Source organism: Eupeodes corollae, chromosome 3 (genome assembly GCF_945859685.1).
Source record: "Eupeodes corollae chromosome 3, idEupCoro1.1, whole genome shotgun sequence".
Lineage (NCBI taxonomy): Eukaryota > Metazoa > Arthropoda > Insecta > Diptera > Syrphidae > Eupeodes > Eupeodes corollae.
This window is the reverse complement of record NC_079149.1, coordinates 107976318-108000425: the sequence shown is the minus strand read 5'-3', so window position 1 is coordinate 108000425 and position 24108 is coordinate 107976318. Positions and strand designations below refer to the sequence as shown.

The 24108-nt window shown below is 33.3% G+C and overlaps 3 protein-coding genes and 3 long non-coding RNA genes across 10 annotated transcripts in view; 3 read left to right on the top strand and 3 right to left on the bottom strand.

Moving 5' to 3' along the window:
- Positions 1-5105: 5105 nt before the first annotated feature.
- LOC129952777 (protein PALS2) overlaps positions 5106-24108 on the top strand; it is a 40448-nt gene continuing 21445 nt past the window's right edge. The window contains exons 1-2 of the mRNA XM_056065591.1: positions 5106-5556; positions 6040-6146. Of these exons, the coding sequence (XP_055921566.1) occupies positions 5457-5556; positions 6040-6146 (207 nt within the window). The 5' untranslated portion in view covers positions 5106-5456. The remainder of the gene's footprint in view (positions 5557-6039; positions 6147-24108) is intronic.
- Positions 5566-6135, bottom strand: LOC129952783 (uncharacterized). The gene is made up of 3 exons (XR_008782385.1): positions 6006-6135; positions 5885-5945; positions 5566-5755 (listed from the first exon to the last, which is right to left on the bottom strand). It is a non-coding gene; the product is annotated as an uncharacterized LOC129952783 (long non-coding RNA).
- LOC129952781 (uncharacterized) lies at positions 6153-12000 on the top strand. Of its 2 annotated transcripts, XR_008782380.1 has the most exons (5): positions 6153-10275; positions 10461-10882; positions 10945-11507; positions 11568-11734; positions 11800-12000. It is a non-coding gene; the product is annotated as an uncharacterized LOC129952781 (long non-coding RNA). The 2 variants fall into 2 exon arrangements; XR_008782379.1 differs by lacking the exon at positions 6153-10275 and having other exon boundaries at positions 10297-10882; positions 11800-11997.
- On the bottom strand, positions 13029-14794 carry LOC129952782 (uncharacterized). 4 transcript variants are annotated; one of them, XR_008782384.1, is made up of 7 exons: positions 14657-14794; positions 14546-14605; positions 14403-14475; positions 14169-14342; positions 13803-14114; positions 13388-13747; positions 13029-13328 (listed from the first exon to the last, which is right to left on the bottom strand). It is a non-coding gene; the product is annotated as an uncharacterized LOC129952782 (long non-coding RNA). The 4 variants fall into 4 exon arrangements; XR_008782382.1 differs by having other exon boundaries at positions 13031-13328; positions 14173-14342; positions 14657-14793; XR_008782381.1 differs by having other exon boundaries at positions 13030-13328; positions 13803-14342.
- On the top strand, positions 15052-16669 carry LOC129952779 (putative nuclease HARBI1). The gene is made up of 4 exons (XM_056065597.1): positions 15052-15190; positions 15239-15762; positions 15818-15965; positions 16033-16669. The coding sequence occupies exons 2-4, from the start codon at positions 15298-15300 to the stop codon at positions 16641-16643; spliced, it is 1224 nt and encodes a 407-aa protein (XP_055921572.1). The 5' UTR covers positions 15052-15190; positions 15239-15297; the 3' UTR covers positions 16644-16669.
- Positions 16674-18412, bottom strand: LOC129952780 (uncharacterized). The gene is made up of 3 exons (XM_056065598.1): positions 17874-18412; positions 17717-17809; positions 16674-17201 (listed from the first exon to the last, which is right to left on the bottom strand). Exons 1-3 carry the CDS (start codon positions 18129-18131, stop codon positions 16803-16805), a joined length of 750 nt encoding a protein of 249 aa, XP_055921573.1. The 5' UTR covers positions 18132-18412; the 3' UTR covers positions 16674-16802.

The following is a 24108-nucleotide window of genomic DNA, read 5'->3' as shown; positions in this document are numbered from 1 at the left end:
CAAAGGACATATGTTTTAACGAAACATATTCCTTTAGAACTTTGTTGTATTCTTCTTTCAGACACATATCGTTAAGAAGACGTTTCTCTTGACGCAGATACTGAGAAACTGCACTCTTTCTGGAAAGGCCCAAATCTAAAACGTTAAAGTTCGGCTTGAATGGAAGTTTCACTATGTAACGACCATCTTTATTTCGAATTGTGGTATCCACATACAATTTTTCACAAAATGTATCTTCATCAGATAAGGGTTTGACATATGGAACCTCTTCGAGTTCTCAAAACTTTTGAATTTGTTTCAGAAGTAAAAGTCTAATAAAAAATGAATTAAGGGTTGTTTTGTTTGGATTTTCATTACATGGGCCTGAAATAATCCACCCAAACACGGTATTTTGTGCAATTGGAGAAAGGTCTTTTTCTCTCTTTATACCTTCACACAAAATAAGAGGGTAAATATCTGCTCCTATCAACATATCTATAGAAGCGGGTGTATCAAAATTAGGATCTGCCAATCGCAATCTTTTGAGCTCAACCAAGTTTGATGCGTCAACAGTCTGCGATGGCAAATTACCTGTCAGCTTTTTCAAAACTACAGCTGCAATGGGAATGTGTACATCAGGGTTGATGCGAGATTCGAGAGTGAGAGGACACATACTCGTTGAAAGTTCGCTTTGAACTCCTCCAATGCCACAAATAGACGCATTGGTTGAACGGGTGAAAAGCCTTAATCGGGTCACTACAGATTGCAATATGTATGTAGCTTCAGATCCAGGGTCGATCAAAGCTCTCAGGAGAAATGTTTGGTTATGAACAGTGATTTTAACCAAAGCTGTTGCTAACAAAATATTCCTTTTCTGGTTTACCAGAAAACTTTGAAGAGTTGAAGAATCGGATGAAACATCTTTTCCTGAACTAATGGATGGTTGTTGCTGAGCAATAGAAGTGGACTGTATGGGGGTGGTACTTAATGAAGTGTTGGGTTGCGAATAAGATCTTGTATCGGAAGGGGTGGGTTCTGGTGAAGTAAAGTGCAATAAGCTATGGTGTCGTCTACCACACTTGTCACAGGACACTTTACTTTTACATTCGTATACCGAATGTGTGAGCGCAAGACAGTTGTAACAGTACTTTTGGGATTGAGCCTGCTTACGTCGGGATGCAACATTCATGTCTAAAAATTTCTTACATAAACGCAAGGGATGATTACTGTTACATAATTTACAACAAAAACTTTTTTCTGCAGAATGGAATGAGTTAACTTTCTTAAAATTGGAATTTGAATTTGAAATGTGATTAGCTTTTTTACGGGAGAATTGCGTCACTTCTTCCACAGATTCAAGAATTTTATATCTGGAAGCGAGAAAATCCTCCAAGGATTGCCAGGTTGGAACTTCTGTTTCTGTTTTCAAACTTTGTTCAAAAAGGAACAAAGTATTTTCAGGTATTTTTTGCGAAACAAGAAAAACTAAAATCGGATCCCAGTTTTCAGTCTTAACGTTAAAACTTGAAAGAATCCCTAAACAATCGCGCACGGCTCTATGTAATTTTCTTAAGGCAGATCCACTTTCAATAGTAATCGATGGAATTGAAAAAAGTGTTTTAAGTTGAGTATTTATTAAGATCCTTTTATTTTCATACTGTGATTTTAAAGCTTCCCACGCAAGAGTAAAATTATCTGCAGTCAGTGAAAACTTGTCGACAATATCATGAGCTTCCTTTTTGGTTTTTAAGCGTAGATGATACAGTTTTTCTACATCACTTAAACGGGGGTGGTTTGCATAAATACATGTGAACATGTCACGAAAGGTAGGCCAGGATTTGTAATCACCCTCAAAACATTCAACGTCACAAGGTGGGACTTTAATTCCAAAATCTGTTTTAGTGGACTCAGATATTTGAGAATGTTTTACATCTTCTTTAATTTCGGTTTCCTTGTTTTTACTACTTGTACCCATCTCAATTTTATCTATTAAACTGCCTACTGTACTGAAATAATTAAGTGATACTGAATTGTATTTTGCCTTTATTGTCGATAATTTTTCATCGTCTATGGTTTTATCCTCATTACTTAAACATTTTGCATACACTGTGCGAAAGTTATTCCATAAATCTTCGAATTCCTTTTTCCAAACCTTAAACATACCACAAGTCATTGTATCTTTATTTGGTACATTCCGAAAACTTTCAATTGTTTCGTTTATTTGCTTTACGCTCAGAAAAAAATCTTTAGATGTAGCCATTTTCAAAAAAACGATGAAAAAGAAAATCAACTTGTTCTCAGACGAAGAAAAAAAGTGCACAAATTGCAATAAACTTCCAAAAAAATAGAAATAATTAAATTTCTGAACAAATTTTACTTAAAAAAACCAAAAAAAATTCTTTTAAAATAGAAGAACCGAAAATTATCTCAAAAAATAAATTGTTGTTCACCAAGAAAATAGCAGAAAATCAATTCATATAAAGATGTAAAAAAACACCGTAAGAAAACTGTACTATATCACGAGATTAATAAGAAACCATAGGGAGACTGTACTTTTACACAAGACTAAAGTTAAACCGTAATGAAACTGTACTCAAACCTTTCGATCAAAAATCATATCAAATATACCCACAAATATTTTATATCACTTAAATCAAATTTTCATTAAATAAGTTTTTAACTAAAATGTCTTTAATTAAATTTGCATAAGCCAATAAAATTGATAAACTAATAAAATTATATTAATCACTGTCAAAAATAATTATTTTATATAACTATAATTATACCAAATAAATGTATAAATCATCACCAAATTTTTAATGCACAGCACCTACCTTGGGTAAAGGGATATAGGATTTCCAAATAGGAGTGCACAATTTGCATAAAAAAGACTTTCTCGCAAAAGTCCAAAAGATTCCATCCAATGATCAAGATTCTCATCAATTAATTTTTTTTTTCAAAAAAATAACTCAAAGGGATATGAGTTGGGTTCACAAAATTAATTGCTGTCCAAAAATCAGCATTCGGCTCGATTGGACCAAAAAATGTTGGGGGGATTCCAATATAAATCCCAGGGTCAAACAATAAGCTGCAAATGTAAAAATCTTTGCAGTACCAAAGAAATAAAAAGGCCAATAACCAGTTTTTTACCTTTTAAAATATTATTTAATAAAGTCTTTATTCTTCCAAGATAAATTAAGAACTAACTTACAAAAGAAATTAAAATAAGAATATAGCTTAGTCAAAGCGACTATCACGGTGGTGAATACACAAACTTAGTTTGCGGAGAGGTGAATAACAAAAATAAGCTTACACATTACTCAACTTCATTAAAAACATATGATAACTTAATTAGCGTTACGTTATTAGAACAAAATGCCTAAAAGTATGCATTTTGTGTGCATTATTTGAATTTGAATATAAATTATTTGAATTTAATAAAACTGACGTCAACATCTACTGCGCCGTCCCTCGTTGGTGGTTTCTAATTCCTCTAACTAGGTCAGTGCCGCTGTACAGCCCGTACATTTCGTCGTTATATCTTCTCCTCCATCCTCCATTTATTCATACGGGACCAAAAATCACCCGAAGAATTTTCCTCTCGAAGCATCCTAAGACGGTCTCATCTTTCTTTGACAGGGTCCAGGCCTCAGCGCCATAAATGAAAACCGGGATGATGAGTGTCTTACAGATGGTGATTTTAGATGCTCGAGACAGGACTTTACTTCTCAATTGCCTTCGAAGTCCAAAGAAGCAGCGATTTGAAAGAGTTATTCTTTGTTTCATTTCAGCGCCGGTGTCGTTGTCTGTATTAATAGCGGTGCCGGGGTAGACAAAGTCCTTAACTACTTCAAAGTTATAGCTGGCCATGGTAACGTTTTATCCAAGACGTCGTTGTTCAGTGTCCTTTTTTGATGACAGCATATACTTCGTCTTGCCCCCATTGCCGACTAAACCCATCTTCTTCGCTTTCGTCGCAATGCTCAAGAACGCTCCACTGAAATCACGCTTTGATCTTTCAATTATGTCAATATCATCTGCGTATCTGAGTAATTGGATGGACCTTTGGAAGATTGTGCCTCTAGTATTGATGGTTGAGTTTTGCACAATTATTTCCAGAATGATGTTGAAGAAGTCGCATGACATTGCATCGCCTTGCCTAAAACCTTTTTTGACATCAAATGCACCGGCGAGATCTTTTTCTGTCTTGATGAAGCAAACGGATAAGTTTGACAGGGATGCTTTTAAATCTATAAAGAGATAATGGGTATTGATTTGAAGTTCCTGTTTTTTTTCCAAGATTTACCGTAGTGTGAATATTTGTTCGGTAATGCACTTTCCTGGTCTGAAGCCACACTGATAATGACCTATCAGGTTGTTAAAAAACGGCTTCAGACGTTCACATAATACGGCAGAGAGGATCTTATATGCAATGTTAAGGAGACTGATGTCTCTGTAGTTGGCTCAATTTAGAGGGGCTCCTTTCTTATGTATCCTGCACACTATGCTGAGATTCCACTTATAGCATGCATTCTTTCTTCCGACCATATTTTGCAGATGAGTTGGTGCATGCTCCCTACCAAGTCATTGACTGCTGCTTTGAATAGTTCGGTAGCGATGCCGTCAGCCCCAGCAGCTTTGTTTGACTTCAGCTTAGAATAGCTATCTTCACTTCGTCGAGGTCGGGTAGGCGGAATTGTTGATCTGCATTTTGGAGATTGGAATTCTGAAGGAAGTTATGGACAAAAAACCTTGAGGCCTTATATCTCGAAATTCTACAAGTGTCACCCTTTCTTCATCTGAACAATCCCAAACATTCAAATAATCACGAGTTCGATTACTCGAACAGACCTTTTGGCTTTTCTCTGCACTTGACATTCGCCACTCTAATTTCCTTCAATTTACTACTTCTTCCACATCCACAATCCATTTGCTTTTTGGTTGGAGTCTCTGATTTTACCTCATTTATATTTCTCTTTCTTTCAGTTCCAGGTTCCAGTACAAAGAAAATAGCAACAAAAATAAATAAATAAAAATAAAATCACTTTTTTTTTCATTTTCCTCTTGAATTTAATGTTTTTTGTACTTCCATTTCGATATTTTCTTTCAGTGTTGTTCTTGTGGATGCAGGGCGTGGGTGCGTCAACAAAATCGCTTTAAAAAAGTTCACTTAAAAATAACATCACCTCCTTTGTTGTGTGTTGTGTGTACTCACTGTTTGTTCATCAAATAAGATTAAAGTGTTAAAGATTTGTCAACCAAGTGAAAGTCTTCAGCCCATCCCATAATAATCGAAGCACCCCAAAAGTTAACTAGTTTCCATTGAAAACAAGTTGTGCAAGAGCATTTCAAGACGAAGAAGAGCTCTTAAAATCTCAAACTCAGATGTGTTAATTGCTTCCAAATCTCATTTAAACTTCCTTTCCCTCTTACCAGTGTATAGTATAAGAAAATATATTCCAATTCAAACAACGACGATGGTCCGTCTAACTAGAAAAGAACGTCAGGACAAAGTGGAGCTACTAGCGAGCATAAACAAAGTTAACATTAATGATGACAACGAAGCTACAGACAACGGTATATGTACATCCTATAAGACACTATTTTGTATATTTTGAATTTTTACGTAATCAATAAGTTATTGGGTCACGCTCACGCAGGAGGAACCATTGACCAGCACCAGATCCTTCTTTTGCCATATTTTGTGTGTTTCACGCATTCATTTCCATTTCGGTGATTGACTAGTCAAGTTCCTATCTCTGCCTTCTTCCCGATCCTAAAAAGAATGAAGAAAATACAATTTCGCGAAAAAAATAAATTTCAAAGTGTCTATCTTCCTAAATTGTCTTATTTTCATTTCATTTTTATTTGCTTAGCCCATTTCCATAATGAATTACCTACCTACCTATCAACCTATATCCTCCATCATCCTCCTTCATGTCCTTCATGTCCACTTAAAAGGATTTCTTTTGGAATAGTTTTGTTTTATGATTTTGCGATTCACAAACAATACAAAAATCACTTACCTACCTATTTCGGTGTGTACTTTTTTGTTTCTAGATGGATACAAACATTGCGCAGATTATGGTTCGGATTTCTCGGAGACGGACGAAATATTTTTGCAAGGTTTATTGCTGAGTAATCCTTCGACGCCGCACAAGGACAAGGTTAGACAGGAATCCTTTTGTTCAAATAAATTGATTGTTAACAGCTGGAGTTCAGTAGGTTATTTATTTTGGCAGGATAGGAGAGTGTAAGTATTTGTTTGTGATTGTGAAAGCATTGAGCATGGCGAGGGTGATTGTACGGTATTTCATAGGTTTCATGTTTCGTGTTACTTTATTATTGTAGATTTTGTATTTTGATATCAACCTACTCGTTAAGATATAAACACGAATATAAATAAATAGCAGCCACTTGGTCTGCAAACGGGTTCAGGTTTCAATTTGTGTGTAGGTGGATTCATTATTTCATAAGAAAAAGGTTCACAGGCACGAAAATAACTAACGGGTTAGGTTCTCTTTTTTTTTATATTATACCTTAAGACTATATTGTACTTACACTGCGGGTCATAAGGTTAGAAGCAGGATTTTTTGAGAAGTTAAATCGATATTTCTCCCATTACATAATGGATTAAAAAAAATAACTATGGTCAATGAAAGACTATTTTGTTAACAACACAACATACATTTTGGGTATAGAATATATTAAGCTAACTGAACTTCTAAGACAAATTGTTAATTAAGTCAAGAATATGCGGAAATAAATCGGGTCATTAGATTAGAAGCATATAAAATAAATGAAAATAAAATGCAGTTATTCATATTTTGTTTAAGTTTTTTGGGTTTTATTAAATATTTAATAATGTGTGCTGCCACCAGCCTTTAAAATTGCTTCAAAAATTCTATCTTTTAGGGATTTATAAAGAGATTCCAAGTAGTCCAGTAAAATCTCACTCCACTCCAATTTGATACCATGAATAAGGGCTTCCTTGTCATCGTATTGCTTCTCTCCCTCATACACCTTACGTGTAAGCCAGCCCCACACATATTCCATTATGTTAAGGTCTGGGGAATATGGTATCCAAGGCAGCAAGCAGATGTTTTGGTTTGCAATGAAGGATTCTACCTCTTGGGCTGTGTGTATCGGAGCGTTGTCCTGCTGAAAAATGTATGAAATTGGTCCGAAAAGCTCGGCAATTTTGGGGAATACTGATTCCAGCAAGGCTTTGTAGGTTTTTCCAGTCATTTTACTATCTTGGACTACCAAGTCTATAGTGCCATAAAATGAAATTGAGCCCCAGACCATAACGCCTTCTTCTCTGCTATGGTGACGGTTTAAAAACCGCTCTTCTTTCCTCATGTCATGGAAATAATAATTATAACCATCTGGGCCATCTAGGTTAAATTTTTTTTCCTCGGGAAAAATAACCTTCCGCCAATCATTTGTAGTCATTGAACTCTGCACATCCGAGCTCATGTGATCTTTCGCAAAACAAAAGCTTTGCTTCTTCCTTGCGTCATTAAGTGGTGGTTTTTTTTTAAGCTTCAGGCAGTGAAGTGTATCCTTTATAATTTTTTAGATACGACGATGGATTTTTTAAATAGTTGCTGACACAATGATCACTTCGATTTATTTTTTGGGCTATAGCACGGCTCTTAAGACCTTCAGAGTAAGAACCATCTATTCTTGCAATTTCCTCCACTGTCAACCATTTTGTCTTGCCCATTTTTATAACAACTCAATAAACAACAATTAATTTATGAAATGCACCGTTTATACCGAAAACAAAATGAATTCACTTCACAAGACAACGTTTAAATGTTCACTGCTTCTAATCTTATGACCCGATTTATTTTCGCATATTTTCGACTCAATTGACAATTTGTCATAAAAGATCCGTTAGCTAATCCTCTAATATTCCCAAATTTTACATTTTGTTGTTAACAAAGTAGTCTTTCATTTACTATAGTTGTTTTTTTCTAATCCACCATGTAACGGGAGAAATGTCGATTTTACTTCTCAAAAACGCCTGCTTCTAACCTTATGACCCGCAGTGTATATTGAGTAAAATAAAACTACTTGGGTACATTTGATGGGTTTATACCTCTGCACATACATTATGTATGTATATTGAATTTATTACTTCAGCTTTTCGTTCACGTTTTAAAACTCTGGATGATTAAGTTTCAATGTGTAAATATTACTTTCCTTACAAAATACAAATAAGGTAAGAAAGTTTTTTTTTTTTAATATACATAGTTTAAAGTTATTAACAGAGTTTTTAATTTCTTGAGAAAGAATCTTTTCCGAAATCATTTTTTAAGCGCATGGATTTGCGCAATATTTAATTAAAAATTACGTTTTTTTTTGTCGATTCAAAAGCGACCTTTGACACGGTTAATAGGAGTTCTTTAATTTATGCTTATCAACAAAATTTTTCAACTTATATAAGCTTCTTATAACCGATACCTCTGCTGCTATATGGAATGCAAATAGAATGTCTTATTTCTTCAATACAAGTTCTGGTGTTCCACAAGGTTGCTGATTAAGTCCATTAATGTTTGCACTAAGTTAAAGTTTAAAAATTATAAATAGGGCACAAATATGTGCGATAAGTTTATGTTAATTCTAATATTCAAAGTGTATAGTTTTGGTTAGGCTTGAATAAAGTTTTTTAAAACCTAAATAAAAGGGTTAGCTTTTTAATTCATTGATATAATATTGATGACGTATTCAAAGATTTCCCTGATGCTATTAAGTTTGGAGAAACATTAAAAAAAATGCTCCTATACGCGAATGACATTCTACTATTGGCTGATAATCCCATAGCTTTGCAGTTACAAATAAACAAGCTCAAGCGTTTTTGTTATTTATGGCATTTAAGTATAGAGTAAGGGCGGCAAATTAGGCCTACGTGGCTAATATGGGCTACAACGGTATTTCCCAAACCGAAGCCAAAGCGAAAAAAATGTTGCATTACGAACATGTTCAAACGGGTTTAGCCTCAGTCTTTCGTACTTAATGTTTTAATGCATTAGACTTAAATTTATGGTTTTTTTTTAAATGTTAAGGGTGGGCCATATTTACCGCATTTACTGTAAATGTTCCAAATTCGTAAATCATGGTATTTGAAAATACTCATTGAAGAACAACAAGAAATGTTGTTTGGAACGTGAACCAATAGAAATAGTAAATCAGTGCAAATACTTAGGTTTCTTGATAACTCGTAACCTTGATTTTCCCACACATGTAAAAGAAAAATGCACTGCAGCGAAAACGGCAATTAATCTTATGTGGAGTAATTTCTTCTTCTAAATTAAGAGTGTTGATGGAACCATTAAAACATGCCTGTGCTATGCAAGTGTTTGGCTAATAAAGGACTGACTCAAATCTTCAAAAACTGATATTAAAATATGCACTTAGACGTCAAATATCGCCTTTCAAAGAATGGAATGATCTAGCTTTTTAGACACAGCGTAGACTTCGACCTCAATAATACAGCCATACATACCAATTGGCAGTCCATTCCTGCATATTACAGCTGTATAGCTAAAATAGATGATTCCCTGTATTTGAAATGTCTGAATAGATCGACAACTACCCTTATATATAAAGAATTGAACCACACACTTTTTATTCGAAATTATTTTAACGAAAAACTCACTCTTAATCAAATGAGTGTTATCTTTTAAGCAAGGACTGAAATGCTTTGTTTAAATTATAGACCTCACAGAACTGACCTTCGCCCGATATGTAGTTTGTGCAAACCGCAATGAAACTGAAAACGTGTATCATTTTCTAGCTTCTTTCTTTTTACCATAGAGGAAATATATTATCTAGAGTCCCGACTTAATGGGTTTGCTCTCTTTCGGCCTACAAGCTAAATTGTGAGGATTTTATCCATAAGGATAAGCATGTGTTAGTGGTCCCGTGCATTTCTTATGGGACTAAGCCATTATGAATGTAGTTGTTATGGAATTTGTGCCCACATTGCTCGACCGCGGGGGAAAAAACTATGAGGTGAACTCAGCCGTTCAAAAAAGAGATCCGTTGAATTCAAAAATTGAAAATAAATGCAATATTTTAAGAAAAATTAATTTTGCAACTTCTTTTTAGTGAAAACAGTGCTTAAAATAATATTTAACTGCTTTTGGCAAACAAATTCTATCATTTTTATGAAAAGTTTAGCTAAAAACAGAATAAATAATGCCGAAAGTATAGGCGCACCCTAGAACTGCAATGCGAACGTGGCGCAATTTGAGTTGTACCCAGTTTTGACAGATCAAAAGCGAGGTAAGTATTTTGACAGCGAAAATTAAAAAGAAAACAAAATACAATTTCTGGGATTTAAATTTTAAATAAATCAAAACAAATAAATCAAAACAATAGTGAAAATTAATAAAACAAAGTTGTTAATAGTGCTCCTGATTAACTGTTTTATCTATATTATATAAATAATTTTATACAAAATGATCCAGAGTCAACTAATTCATCGATCTAAAAAGTGACTTCATCATATCCGAAGAAGTATTTCCCTACGTAACTTGGCTCTAGCTGATAGAGGATTCTTTCAGGATCTCTTTCCAGACACCGCTGGGTAAGTTGTATATTGTTTTGTATGTTTATAAAAACTATAAGAAATCGTAATGAATTATATTCTGTTCTTCTTAAAACGGTATTCCGGAAATGGCAAAACTTTTCACAACAAACAATCTACGCCGGCTTTGATCAAGCTGCCGATAGTCTAACGTTGGCAATCTCCTGGTAATAATTGGACTTCTGCATGGCATCGAGAAAGACACAATCCAATTGCGTTAGTTGGAATACGGGTCTTATCGGTAATCCTAGTGGCAAAACAAAACGAAATAAACTAGGGTTGTCGGTCATTGAGACAAATTAGGTAACTATAATAGAAACCTAATGCGCTTTAAAAACTCAATCGTTTTGATAATCTTTTTTCAGAGTCGTCAACAATGCATCATGGTAAGAAAATCTGAATGTAGAGGACTTTGTTGCCAATATGGGAAGACACTTTCGAATGGGATTACTGCTCTCAATATCGTCAGTCCAGTCGCGACTTAATAGTGCAGCTAGAATGAGCTTTACCGAATTCACATAACAAATTTTCCAGGGTTATGACTTGTTGCATTTGCTTCAGAAATACAATTGTCGCTTTCAAATGGGAGGCAGTGAACAAATGGGTAACTTAATTACTGGCCACGAACTATCAGCAGAGTAGAAAAAAAGAAATCAGTATTTGGATTGGCACTTCCAATAGTGACCAACGAAGGATAAGACAAGTTCGGAAAATCTGCTGGCAATGGTATTTGGCTGGACGAAGAAAAAAGTCGCCATTTGTTCTTTATCAGTTCTTTTTGAAAATGCCAGATTCTGAAGTCGAGAAGCTTCTCAAGTTGTTCACTTTTATCCCACAAAGAAGAAATTGCATTTCTCATTGAAGAACACAAAAAATTACCAGAGAAGAGAAAAGCACAAAGAAGATGTGACGCTTCAAGTCTATGGAGGTGATTTTTAATAAACAAATAAATCACTTCTTTTAGCTATTTAAGTTTTTCTCATTCCAGAGGTATGTCTAAAACAAGACGAAAAAGTCACAGCGGAGCTCTATAAGGGAAATGTTGAAGGACTAGGTGAACTGAATTACAACGAAATCCGATCGTTGAGATTTTTTCAGAGCCTGGACTATCCATTCTTGATCTGGCACTAAAAGCTAAATGTTTTACAACAGAGAGTAAGTGAAAAGTGTTAAGTTTTTGCTTCAGGTAATTTATTTTAAAATTAAAATTCTTTTTTCAGCTGATGCGATCAGAATCATCACAACTGGAGGGTTCTATATTAATCAAAAGTAAATGTAGTTTATGTGTTCCGTTCCCATTTTCATATGTTTTGTATTTTATTTATTTATTACATCAATTAGAGTTAAGAGTATACTCAAATAGACTAATGAATATGACAAGTTTTATTTAAAATATTATATTATAAACTAAGAATGTAACGTTAATAAAAAAATAAACTAAGCATACATATATTTGAAGGTATTTCTATTAATATGAAAATTAAAGTCAATATTATTTGATAAGTTATTAATTTCTCTAACACTTCGAGTTAATGGTTCGTTGAAGGCATAGTTCATTCTATGAGCGTTCATTTATTTACTGTTGATGCTGTTAATGCTTTGTTGCAGCTTAACTTCTGGCTTTTTGGATTTTCAAGTTGTTAATTTCTTATGTTTTCTTTTGTTCATAGTTTTCGATTTTGAATCGATCCGTTCAAAATGGTTAATGTTCCATTTTTGTTGGCAAGGATGAGTATATGAATAAAAACAATTTGTTTAGATTATACAATTAAAATTCACATTAGTTAAAAGTCCTTAACAATAATATTGTATTCTTTTCTGTGATAAGGAATTATTTAAATCATGTAGACTTTTTAATCTAAATTCATGAAATAGCTTTTTTCAAAACAAAAAAATGAGTTATGTATGTTTTTTCAAACCTACAATATTTTTCCTCAGTATTTCGTTCAAATTTGTTTCGTACTTTTTATTACGAATTTGTAGTCTTAGGACAAAACATCAAGTTCCTGTAGTAAATTGAAAATTGACAAAAATAATGTTGAAAAATAGTTTTTTTTAGCTAAAATCGAAGTTCGTATTCGTAATCAGCATCAACAATAAACTCACGAACTATTTAAAACCATAAAAGTATTACAATTCCATACTTTAGGTAGAATCAAATGAAACTCATGAGTCCACATGGAATCGCGAAAGAATACACACGAACGTGATGAACCAAAACATAAGAAGAATAAGTATTACAAATATTAAATTTGTAATGCCTCAATTAAGAAAAATATACTTTATACAGCTTATTCGTTTTTCCAACGAACATTTAGTTATGTAAGTCCTCTGAAGCAAAAAGCACCAACATCTTTGAATTCAAAACAAATTCCTTTATTATTAAAGTAAAGTAAATCATAAATAATTTTGAATAAAAATGATCCTATTCAGCAAAGAAACAATAGAATATACAATATATACAAAATTACAGTATAGCTCAAAATAAATAAACAAGTTTTTTGCAAAAAAGATTATTTTCTAGATATACATAGAAATAAATCTAGTCTTCAATTTGACCAACTTTTACAAAAACTTTCGATGATAATGCGTGTTTTTGACGTTCTTTCTTTTCGGGCGTGTGTATGTATTCACAAAAGTATATTTCATCAAGAAACTAAGGATAACATCATCGCCTGGTTTCAGTCCTCCTTCAGGTGTGAAGTTCAATTTGATTGTTACTTTATTGGACTTCCTTCAATTGGTGAAACTATAAAAAAATAAGAAAAAAAACATAGAATAAGAATTTCCAATTCGATTGTTATTTACTTTGGTTCCTTTCGTTGAACTTTTATTCGAAGTCGATCATTTGACGTTCCTCTTCCTTGGTTGGCAGTTTCATAATGGTTGTGGCCATATGGTACATCGTTGGGTTAGTTAGCTTGAGGATCAATTCAGTGGACGTGCCAGGCTTCAGTGGCTTTTCCCAACGCACAAGCAGAACGTTGGGTGCATGGTAGTTAGCAAGCAATTGAATGCGATACTTGATCGATCCTGGATGGTACTCCGGCTTGATGACATTGTTTTCGCATTGTCGACAACGCAGAGATCGCTTCCGCTGCGAATGGAGGTTATTCACTGTGAATAGTTGATCTGCAGGTTGACCATGACGCTGCTAAATTGTCGTGACTATAAAGAAATTAATTTGCATTAACAAGGAAATCTTAAATGGAAGTTGACTTACTTTTTTTTATGTTGATTTTCTGTGTGAAAATCAATGGATTCCACTCGCCGACATCGTCAGTAGCTGCCGAAAGACTGATCTGAATCTGTTTGGCTTCTTAGGGATTCTTGTCGGGCCAGCTCATTTGCCTCCGAATGATTGCCACCGTTAAGCCAGTGCGATTCTTATTAGCAAAATAAATGGATTCGTTGTAGATTTAAAATTTGAACTCTCTTACAGTCAAGGTTGGACAATTTTTGAGTTCCTGCGATTGTATTCTTGTTTTTCTTGCGTCTCTTGCAGAACTGCAGACTGGTAGTAAACTCTTTACACCTAGAAGATGAAGATTAAGCTAGTTGACTACGATATGAATGTTTCGATACGTACTTACACAATTGATTTAGAAGGGCGTCAGCGGTCGACTATTACATGGCAAAACTTCCACTTGCATCATTGACTTGGTGGTGTTGTTTTTAATGGTTTTGATGGTGACACCTCCGCCGTCAACGCCTGCGGCAGCTCTTGCCATTGAGAAGTACATACAAAAACAATGGGCAGCATCTGTAGTTAAAAACATTGATATTATTTTGTTAAGATAAATATAATATACAAAAAACTTACCAGCAAATCAGCGCCTTGTTTGGTTTGCTTTCAAATTACTTAAAGGAAATTGCTTCCTGCATTTTGGCAATATCTAAAATGAAAAGACAGACTATAAAATAAATCTATTATTGTTGCACCTCCTTCACTGCAATTTGACTTACTTTTTATTCAATGAAGTGAACTTGTATATAGGTACCCTCTTCATTATAAAGAATTTTGGTCTAAAAAATATCAAATTATATTAAAAATCAAAACAATTAACAAAAACTTACTCTTAAAATCCGAAAGCCATTGTTTTGTTTTTCAAAATTGATTGTCATTTTTGACAGGTCACAAAAATTCCATAAGTTTCTTTTTAGCCCAATCCCCCATTTTGCTTTTTTTTCTCCACTCACATGTATTCACCGATAGAGAATTTGTGAGAGTTCACCTCGAATTTGGGAGAGTTCACCTCGAATAAAATTTGAGGGTGTTTCAGGTAGGACGGGTACCGGTCGGGACTCTAGATAATATATTTCCTCTATGCTTTTTACTAAAAACTCGAAATAAGTCAATAAGGCAGACGGCAAAATTTTTGTTAAGCTTTACAATTCTTACATCAACAAAACGTAAACAAAATATCGAGAAATAAAGAATGTATTAATAATAATAATAATAATAATAAATAATGTGCCTGGTTACACGAGCGCAAAAAAGAATTGCTTTTGTGTCTACACTCAGAAAAAAAAATTAAGTGGGCATGCAAGAAAATTTGACAATACAGGAACAGTCGGAAATTAAAATACAAAAACTATACTCAGCGTCAGGTACTTTCTTTTCGAATAAACTATTATAAGTTATTATTATTGTTTTAGTTTGCTAGAGCTTATTTGGATTACGGTGTAGTGATAATTTTCTTAGTAAAACATACATAATGGAGGAAGATTTGTTGGGAGCAGCAGGATATATGACGTGTGTTGCAGCTGCTTTGTCATTATATGCGGCTGCAAAAGAAAAGCAAGAAACATCAAATTCTAAAAAAAGGGAATGGGTTAAGACATGGAGACTGAAAAGGATTGAAAATAGCTCATTTAAGTTCTTGTATGATGAACTTCGTCTGAATGATAAAGATAGTTATCGTCGTTATTTAAGAATGGACGAAGAATGTTTCAATGAAATTTTAAAACTTGTGGAACCCTTGATTCTCAAAGAGACGACTCAAATGAGAGATCCGATTGATCCTCGAGAAAGTTTGGCCATGTTACTACGTTTTCTTGCTACTGGGGAATCTTACAGGAGCTTGGACTTTCAAACCCGGCTATCGCACTCATTCATTAGCAAATTTATACCAAGATGTTGCTCTGCCATTTATTCATCTTTAAAAGGAAGATATTTAAAAGTTTGTTATGCGATAACGATGATTTTACTTTGAATTTATGCATTTTTGCTTTTAGTTTCCGAGGAGCTTTATGGAGTGGGAGGATGTGGCTGAAGGTTATTCACGTCGATGGAGTTTTCCATTGTGTTTAGGTGCCATGGACGGCAAGCACATTGGTTTTAGAGCTTCCAAGACGGATGGTGCTCTATATTATAACTATAAAGGTTAAAAAAAAAAAACAAAATATGAGCAATGAACAATACCTACCACAGTTTTTTTTTAAATATACAGGGTTCAATAGTATTATCTTACTGGCTATGTGTGATGCGAGATATAAATTCACATTTATTGACGTAGGTTGTAATGGAAGGTTAAGTGATGGAGGAGTACTCAACCGAAGTGATCTTTGTACTATTTTGAGCAACCCGAGCCGATATTTTCCACCAGATGCAGTTATCGGACGCGAAAGAAAATTGCCATATAGTATAATTGGAGACGACGCTTTTCCTCTGCAAAAGCATATTTTAAAGCCGTATTCATATACATCAACGGAAAAACAAAAAAAAACTTTCAATTTTCGGCTAAGCCATGCGAGACAATGCATTGAGCATAGCTTTGGAATGTTGGCGAACAGATTTAGGGTTCTTCAGACAACCATTCACTTGCGCCCAGAAAAAGTTAAGCTTGTAGTTCAAGCTTGCTGTGTTCTTCATAATTTCTTAATAGAAAATTGTGGAAGCTACGAAGTTCCACAACGCCCACCAAGGGGATACACACTTACGGAAGATAACGAAATAAGTGACCAGAGGAGGCCTACGCAAGTTGCTTCGGACATAAGAGACGAATTTGCGAAATACTTTACCGAAGAAGGCCAACTTCCATGGCAGGATCTTTATATATAAGTTTTCAATAAAAGTAAAAATATTAAGATATTATGTTATTAAACTATTTCATTCATTTATTAATAAAATAATATTGCATAGCCTTCATTTTTTTAAAACTAAACAAAAATAAAAATTAACAAAACAAAAAAACGAAACACAAAAAAGACTATTAATTATTTATAAAAAATCTTCGTCATCAAAAACATCTTCCATTGCACTTTCAATTATGTTTCTGTTTGATGAACTTGTAGAATTGGAATTTTCTTCATCGGTTACTTCAGACAACAACCTTACCCTGGAATAATTGGTAAATCTTGATGGAGTTGAAGATCTTGACGGTGGTACGCCGACATTACGTTGTTTGATTTGGAATTGTTTAACGATGTCATATATCTTCCACTTCATCTCCCGCATCAGATCTTCATCCTTTACAACTATCATTTCCTCTTCTAAATTGCCTAAGAAATGCCGAAGAACTGAGGATGGTTTGTTTGTTATCGCATTAGCTATTTTATCAGCCGCTGAAAGCGCCTGTAGCGCTTTGAGTTCCATGTTTGATACACTACCTTTCCGTTTCTATTGAAAAAAAAAACAAAAGCATTTTTGTAGTTAATTGGAATATGATAGTATGATTGTAGATGTCTGTATGTATGTATTAAAACTCTCCCAAATTTTATGAAACCACTTAAAATATGTATATGTATATAAAATGAAAGCTCTTGACTCCCCGAGTACGAATATGTGCGCGACAGACTGTATCCACTTTAAGTACTGTTCCGATGTCACCTTTCTTGCTCTCTTCAAAATCTAGACAACAACGCTCTGTCATTTCTGGACACACCAATCCTCTTACATACATACATACATCGCGTATTGATCTGCAAATTAAAAATCTATTTATTTCCACCTGTATGATGTGGATCTTGTATTGATAATCCTTCTACGGTATCACTACTACTATGCCGATTTTAATGAAGAGATGGCTGACTACTAGAGAAGGCTGACCTCACAAGACATCACGCTATATTATAGTGCCTTAATAATAGTTTAAACACTCATTCGGAAAATAAATACATATACTCTTAACCTACCGGAACTGTTGTATGTAAGGATCTGGATGTCTTTGGTAAGCTGTGTACCTCTGGCTCAGCAATGATTTCCGATGATGTGGGATCAAAATGCTCCTACAAACATAAATGTTCATTAACATAAAATATTTATTTAATTTTCAATTCTAATTTGACTTACCGACAAAAATGAAATATTCGACTCTCCAACAACCTCATCACCGGTGTTATCCCAGAAATTGAGCCTATCGTAGCACCACAATATAGGCACATACACTTCATTTGCACCCACACCACTTCTTTTTGAACGGATAATGTTATTTTTTTCTTTTAAATATTGCGTTTTAAGCGTTCTAAGCTTAAGAATAACATCTTTCACAGACGTCTCCGGCCGACAACATTTTGTTTTCTCCGCGATTTCGTTTAAACTTTGTGCCATGCGAACACTCTAAGTTAAACTATAATACTAACTACTAATGCCTTTCGGCTCTAAGAATTTCCACTTTAAATCAAAAGGTAAACGAAGTTAATAGTGAAAAGGATATCCGATCAATTGAACTATGCTTTGCTTGTGTATATTGAAACGCATACAAAAATTCTAGAAAAATTTGGTAGGCGTTCTGTACACGAATTATTATGCGTTTAGAGTTGTTTATCGTATTGAATATTAATTTCATCAAGTATCTTCCTTCCGTCCAGCTGCAAGTTAAATAATAATTCTTTGTAATATGCAACGTATACAATTTCAATGAGTCATCACTCATTACACAAATAACTAGCAAATGGAATTCGCATTTGCATTCAGTAAAAAATAGTAAAGGCAGTGTTTTTGTTTTGTTATGATTGATATTCATGCGATTTTGCAAAGAATAAATTAATCTGTTGAAGCTATTTGTTGTTTTGTAATATAGTTTTTATAGCAAACAAAGTGTCAATAATTAACATTAGGTTATTTTAAACGTTGTTGTGTGTATTTAGAATTATTCTAGACACATTCCATAGAGATTTAATGAAGGGGAATTTTCATCTTAAAAAATGTTAATTAAATTTCTTTCCTTCCATTAAACTAGCAACTATGGTTTTAAAGGTTATATAGAAACTATAAACTTTTCATCAGAGGTACATTGATAAACAATTCAAACTGAACGAAATAAGAAACAAAAAGCATTACATGACCTTTAAAAGCCATATGTCAATAGACCACACACAACTCAAGTCCTGATCTTGTAGACATTAATGTAATTGATCTACATTAATCAATTAAAAATTATAACTATAGCATCACTTACCCCACCCAACAAAAATGATATTGTTATGCTGTATTAATCAAGCTACCATCCGCATCCACTAACCTAAGTTCGTGTATATAATTGCCCTAAAAAGATCACTGCTCGAATCAAATATCTTCATTTAGTGACTCAAGATTCCAATCCAATTAACTGCTCTGACCTTTGTGTTCTTTACTACTAATATAATCCAAAATGGCAATTAAGTAAGCGAAATTTTCCTGAACTACGAACGAGAGAAAAATAAAACAGAGGAGCCATAAGACTGTACGGATATGGAGGGTTGTTCTATGTGTTCCTGTCTTGGCTGGTCTGAGACGTTGGCTCTGATAATATGTACAAATAATTTATTAAGTCTCTCACACTATTCCTTAACTAGAGACCTTCTTTAAGTCGATTTAAAGTTCTTTCTAATGACTGCTGAACTGGTACCTAATTGAATTCAATTCAAATGATGAGTAGTCAAGCGAAAACGAGACATTCAAATGGGGACTCCTTACTATTAGTTTAGATCTTGTGCAATATCAATTTATTTTGAAGGGGAAAGTTTATATTTTTTGAAAAATGTTTTTCTTTTTTGTTTGTTTTTTATGATTTTATAGATAAAGTAAGACCTATAAAAAGAACAGTTGCTTTTAAGATTTCCAAAATAAATCATGATGGGAGTTATTTATAGATATTCTTAAATTGATTTTTGAAGTAGGTCATATACCTTGGAAAATGTTCATAGATAAAAATATGTATATTAATCGAACTTGAATCACCAATCAATGAAATGATTTAAGTGTTTAGAGATACATATTTACTATTTCAACGTTTGTAAAATAAAAGGATCTAGTCAGTTAAATTCACAAATTATGCTTTTTCTTGAAGATCAAACAACCAATACTGTAAAGTTCCATTTAGGAAACGTAAATTCCTGTGACCATATTTTTAACTTCAGATAGGAAGTTAGTGTAATGGTTCCGATTTGTCAAATTTAAAATTTTGACATTTCTTGACGGTTCAAGGTCCCTAGAGTCAAAATAAAAGATTTTTAGAAATATGTCTGTGCGTACGTCCGTACGTTCGCGACGTTTTTTTCGTTGTCCATAGCTCAAAAACCAGAAGAGTCATCGATTTCAAAAAATTTTGTTGTACAGATAATATGGCAGAAAGATGCAGAATGAAAATTGCGTGGGTGGTTTTCTTACCATAGCAGTTTGGAAAAAAAGTGAAAATTTTGGTTTACCCTAAATATCTGTTATATATTAAAATTCTAGTACATTATTATTATACTCGATGTAAGCTGGGTTTAAGTATAACTAAACATCACTAAATATTAATATTATGTTCTTATTATAACTTGACTAAATAAATCACTTCCTGTTTGAATTGCAAAGTTATCACAAGTCTTTTTATATAATCCACGAACATCTTTTAAAACATAATAAATTTGGCGACGAGGATAACGGGGTATAAAATAAAAATCTAATTTAAAATCAGTAAATCAAATATTTTTAACAAAAAAGTACAAACAATAAAAGGTTAAGTCACGCCTTCGTATGAACAAATGTCAAAATCTGATATCGAAAGTGACGAAGAAAAGACAAAAAAGGAAATAATTAAAAATTCAGCAAAAAATATGAGTTCTATAATAATAATTGTGCACATCGATCCATATGTCATGGGTAATGATTTCGTCGAATATGAAATGCGATTAAAACAATTTTTTATCGCAAATGATTTACCAGAACCAAAGAAAGTACCACTTTTCTTAACCTATATCGGCTCTGATGCATTTTCTATAGTCAGAAAAATGTGTGCTCCCGACGAGCCATCAGAAAAATCATATACAGAATTGGTCACAATTCTAACCAATTATTTCGAACCAGCGGTTAACGAAATATCAGAATCTTACAAATTCTACAAAGTTAATCAAGATAATATGCCCATCGTCGAATATATAGTCAAATTAAAAGCATTGGCACAAAAGTGTAATTTTGGTGATTATCTTCAGCGAGCATTACGTGATAAATTTGTTTGTGGAGTGCGTGATAATAGTCTTCGCTCAAAATTTCTCAAAGAGTCAAAACTTACGTTTAAATCAGCTTTTGAGATTGCTATTAATTGGGAGATGGCAGAAAGTCAAAATAACATGATTGAATCAAAAAGTGAAGTCTTAAACACATTTGCAATCCGCCCAGGAAGACATGCATCAAGAGTAACTCAGAGAAGTTCTAATAAAAACAGTTTCAAAAGAAATCAAAATCAAGGTCGAAGTCACAGTCATAATCGTCGCAGTTCTCTTCGAAGCAGCAGTAGTCACGATCAGCTATCATCAGCATCACAAAAGTATTATCAAGAGTGTCATCGATGCGGCAGAAAGCATAATCCACAAAATTGTCCAGCTGAAGAAATAATTAAAAAAATTAAAAAAGAATTCCCATGCATATTTCCTTCGCTAGACCATTCCATAGAAAATACAATAAAACAATTTGAAGCAGAAATTGTGCTTAAGTCTGAGTGTCAGCCAATATTCCATAGTGCTTATGCAGTGCCTTATAAGTTGCGGGATAAAGTGGAAGATGAGATAAAGCGTTTGTGTCATATGAAGATTTTGGAACCAGTAAGGTTTAGTAAGTTTGCCTCGCCGATTGTCATTGTGTCAAAACCAAATAAGGGCATACGTATTTGCATGGATGCAAAAGTCACTATAAATCCTTATATTAAAACAGAACATTATCCACTTCCAAAAACTGAAGATATTTTCGCAAGTTTAGCTAATTGTAAATTATTTTGTATAATAGATTTGTCTGGTGCTTACCAACAACTTAAACTATCCGAAAAGTCTAGGGAATACGTCACAATAAATACCCACAAGGGATTGTTTCGGTATACCAGATTGCCTTTCGGTATATCTAGTGCGCCATCAATTTTTCAGTCTGTTATGGACCAAGTGTTATTAAATATTCAAAATGTGTCTTGTTATCTTGACGATATCCTTATCGGTGGTCAAGACTTTCAAAATTGTAAGAAAACCCTTTTAGAAGTTTTAACAAAACTTAACCAATTTAATATTAAAATTAATTTAGATAAATGCAGATTTTTTGAAAAAAGCATTATTTATTTAGGTCATTGTATAAGTGAAATGGGAATTTTTCCAAATCCAAATTAACTTAGAGCCATAAATGAAGCCCCAGTTCTAAAAAATGTCCAAGAACTACAGTCTTACTTAGGAATGTTAAATTACTATGGTAAATTTATTAAAAATGCTGCAAATGAATTGCATGATTTATACCAGCTTCTTAGAAAAGATACAAAATTTGTTTGGAATAGTAAAGTTCAAAAATGTTTTGAAAATTCCAAGAAACTCATTACTGAAGGTAGTGTTTTAGAGTTGTGCGATCAAAGTAAGCCTATAGTACTTACATGTGATGGAAGCCCATATGGTGTGGGGGCTGTCTTATCACATATAGTAAATGGGTTTGAAAAACCTATATTATTTGCCTCAAGCACTCTTTCTACAACCGAACAAAATTACTCCCAAGTACATCGCGAAGCACTCGCTATTTTGTTTGGAGTTAGAAAGTATCATAAGTATATTTATGGTCACAAGTTTAAATTATGTACAGATAGTCAAGCCCTAAAAGAAATTTTTAGTCCCAAAAAAGGAACATCAAAAATTTCAGTGTCCAGGTTGCAGCGTTGGGCTGTAGAGTTGTCAATATATGACTATGATCTTCAATATCGTCCCTCCAAACAAAACTGTCCCGCAGATGCAATGTCGCGTTTACCATTACCAGATAATACAGGTGTTGAGTATATTGGTATGTTGTCCACAAGTATTGATAGTCCAGTCGATGTAGAAAAAATAAATCAATATAGTAAAAATGATGAAGTCATACAAAATGTTTTAAAGTATATAAGAAGTAATTCTTGGCCGAAAGAAATTACAGCAAAGGTCAAACCATTTCATAGAATTAAAGGAGATCTTTCTATAGATGGTGGGTGTCTTTACTATCGAGATAGAATAGTTATTCCTGTGTCATTACAAAATGAAATTTTAAGAATAACCCATGCTAACCATGATGGTATTGTCAGGATGAAAATGATAGCTCGAAGTTTTGTATGGTGGCCAAATTTTGACAAACGTATTGAGGAATATGTACAAAGTTGTCCAAGTTGTCAAATGACTCAACATTTTTCAAAAGAAGTCGTTAGTACTAAATGGCTATCAAGTATGTTCCCTTTCCAAAGAATTCATTTGGATTTTTTTCATTTCGATGGAAAAACTTTTTTAATTCTAATAGATTCCTATAGTAAATATATAGATGTACAAAGCTACGTAAAAACGGATGCAACTCAGTTATGTATAGGTTTAAGACTGTTTTTCAAAACATTTGGATATCCTAGTGAAATAGTTAGTGACAATGGTCCTCCGTTCAATTCCAAAATATTAAATGAATTTTGTACTAAAAACGGAATTAAACTGACTAAAGCACCTGTCTATCATCCACAAAGTAATGGTCTAGCGGAGAGAGGTGTTCAAACAATAAAAAATAGTTTAAAAAAATATGTTTGTGATGTTAAACTTAAACATTTGGATGTACAAGCCAAAATCGATGCAATCATTATGGCTTACAATAATACACCTTCTACAACTACTAAGAAAACACCTGCATCTTTGATTTTTTCTTATATTCCCCAAACTAAATTACATTTTTTGAAGAAAAAAGTATCTTTTTGTTTTGATGAAGAAAATAAACAAACTTCTAACGTAAAATGTAACAAAAATGTTAATGAAAATAAAAAACAAATTTCGGGGGGAAAACTCAAGAAAAAAATAAATGTAAATAAAATACTATTCAGAAAATTCAAAGGAGGTGAGAAGATTTTATATAGAAATCATTTTAAAGAAATTGTTAAATGGATTCCAGCCACAGTTTTTAAAATTATAAGTCCATTAACTTATTTAATAAATGTTAATAATAGCATTAAATATGTACATCATAATTAAATTCGATTTTCAAAATTAAATGACAAATTTCATCCGGTTTCTAAATCTGATGAATGCATTGATTCAAAAGTTTCAGATCCTGAAATCTCAAATAAAAAAGAAAAAAACAATTTAACTGAATTAGAAAATCC

Excerpts from the sequence above, each read along its gene's own strand:
- LOC129952780 (XM_056065598.1), bottom strand. The coding sequence starts at position 18,131 with ATGGCACAAAGTTTAAACGAAATCGCGGAGAAAACAAAATGTTGTCGG. Across the intron at positions 17,810-17,873 it reads CGAATATTTCATTTTTGTCG|GAGCATTTTGATCCCACATC; the intron begins GTAAGTCAAATT and ends TTATGTTTGTAG. Across the intron at positions 17,202-17,716 it reads CCTTACATACAACAGTTCCG|AAACGGAAAGGTAGTGTATC; the intron begins GTAGGTTAAGAG and ends TTTTTTCAATAG.
- LOC129952779 (XM_056065597.1), top strand. The coding sequence starts at position 15,298 with ATGGAGGAAGATTTGTTGGGAGCAGCAGGATATATGACGTGTGTTGCA. Across the intron at positions 15,763-15,817 it reads TAAAAGGAAGATATTTAAAA|TTTCCGAGGAGCTTTATGGA; the intron begins GTTTGTTATGCG and ends TTTTGCTTTTAG. Across the intron at positions 15,966-16,032 it reads TCTATATTATAACTATAAAG|GGTTCAATAGTATTATCTTA; the intron begins GTTAAAAAAAAA and ends TTAAATATACAG.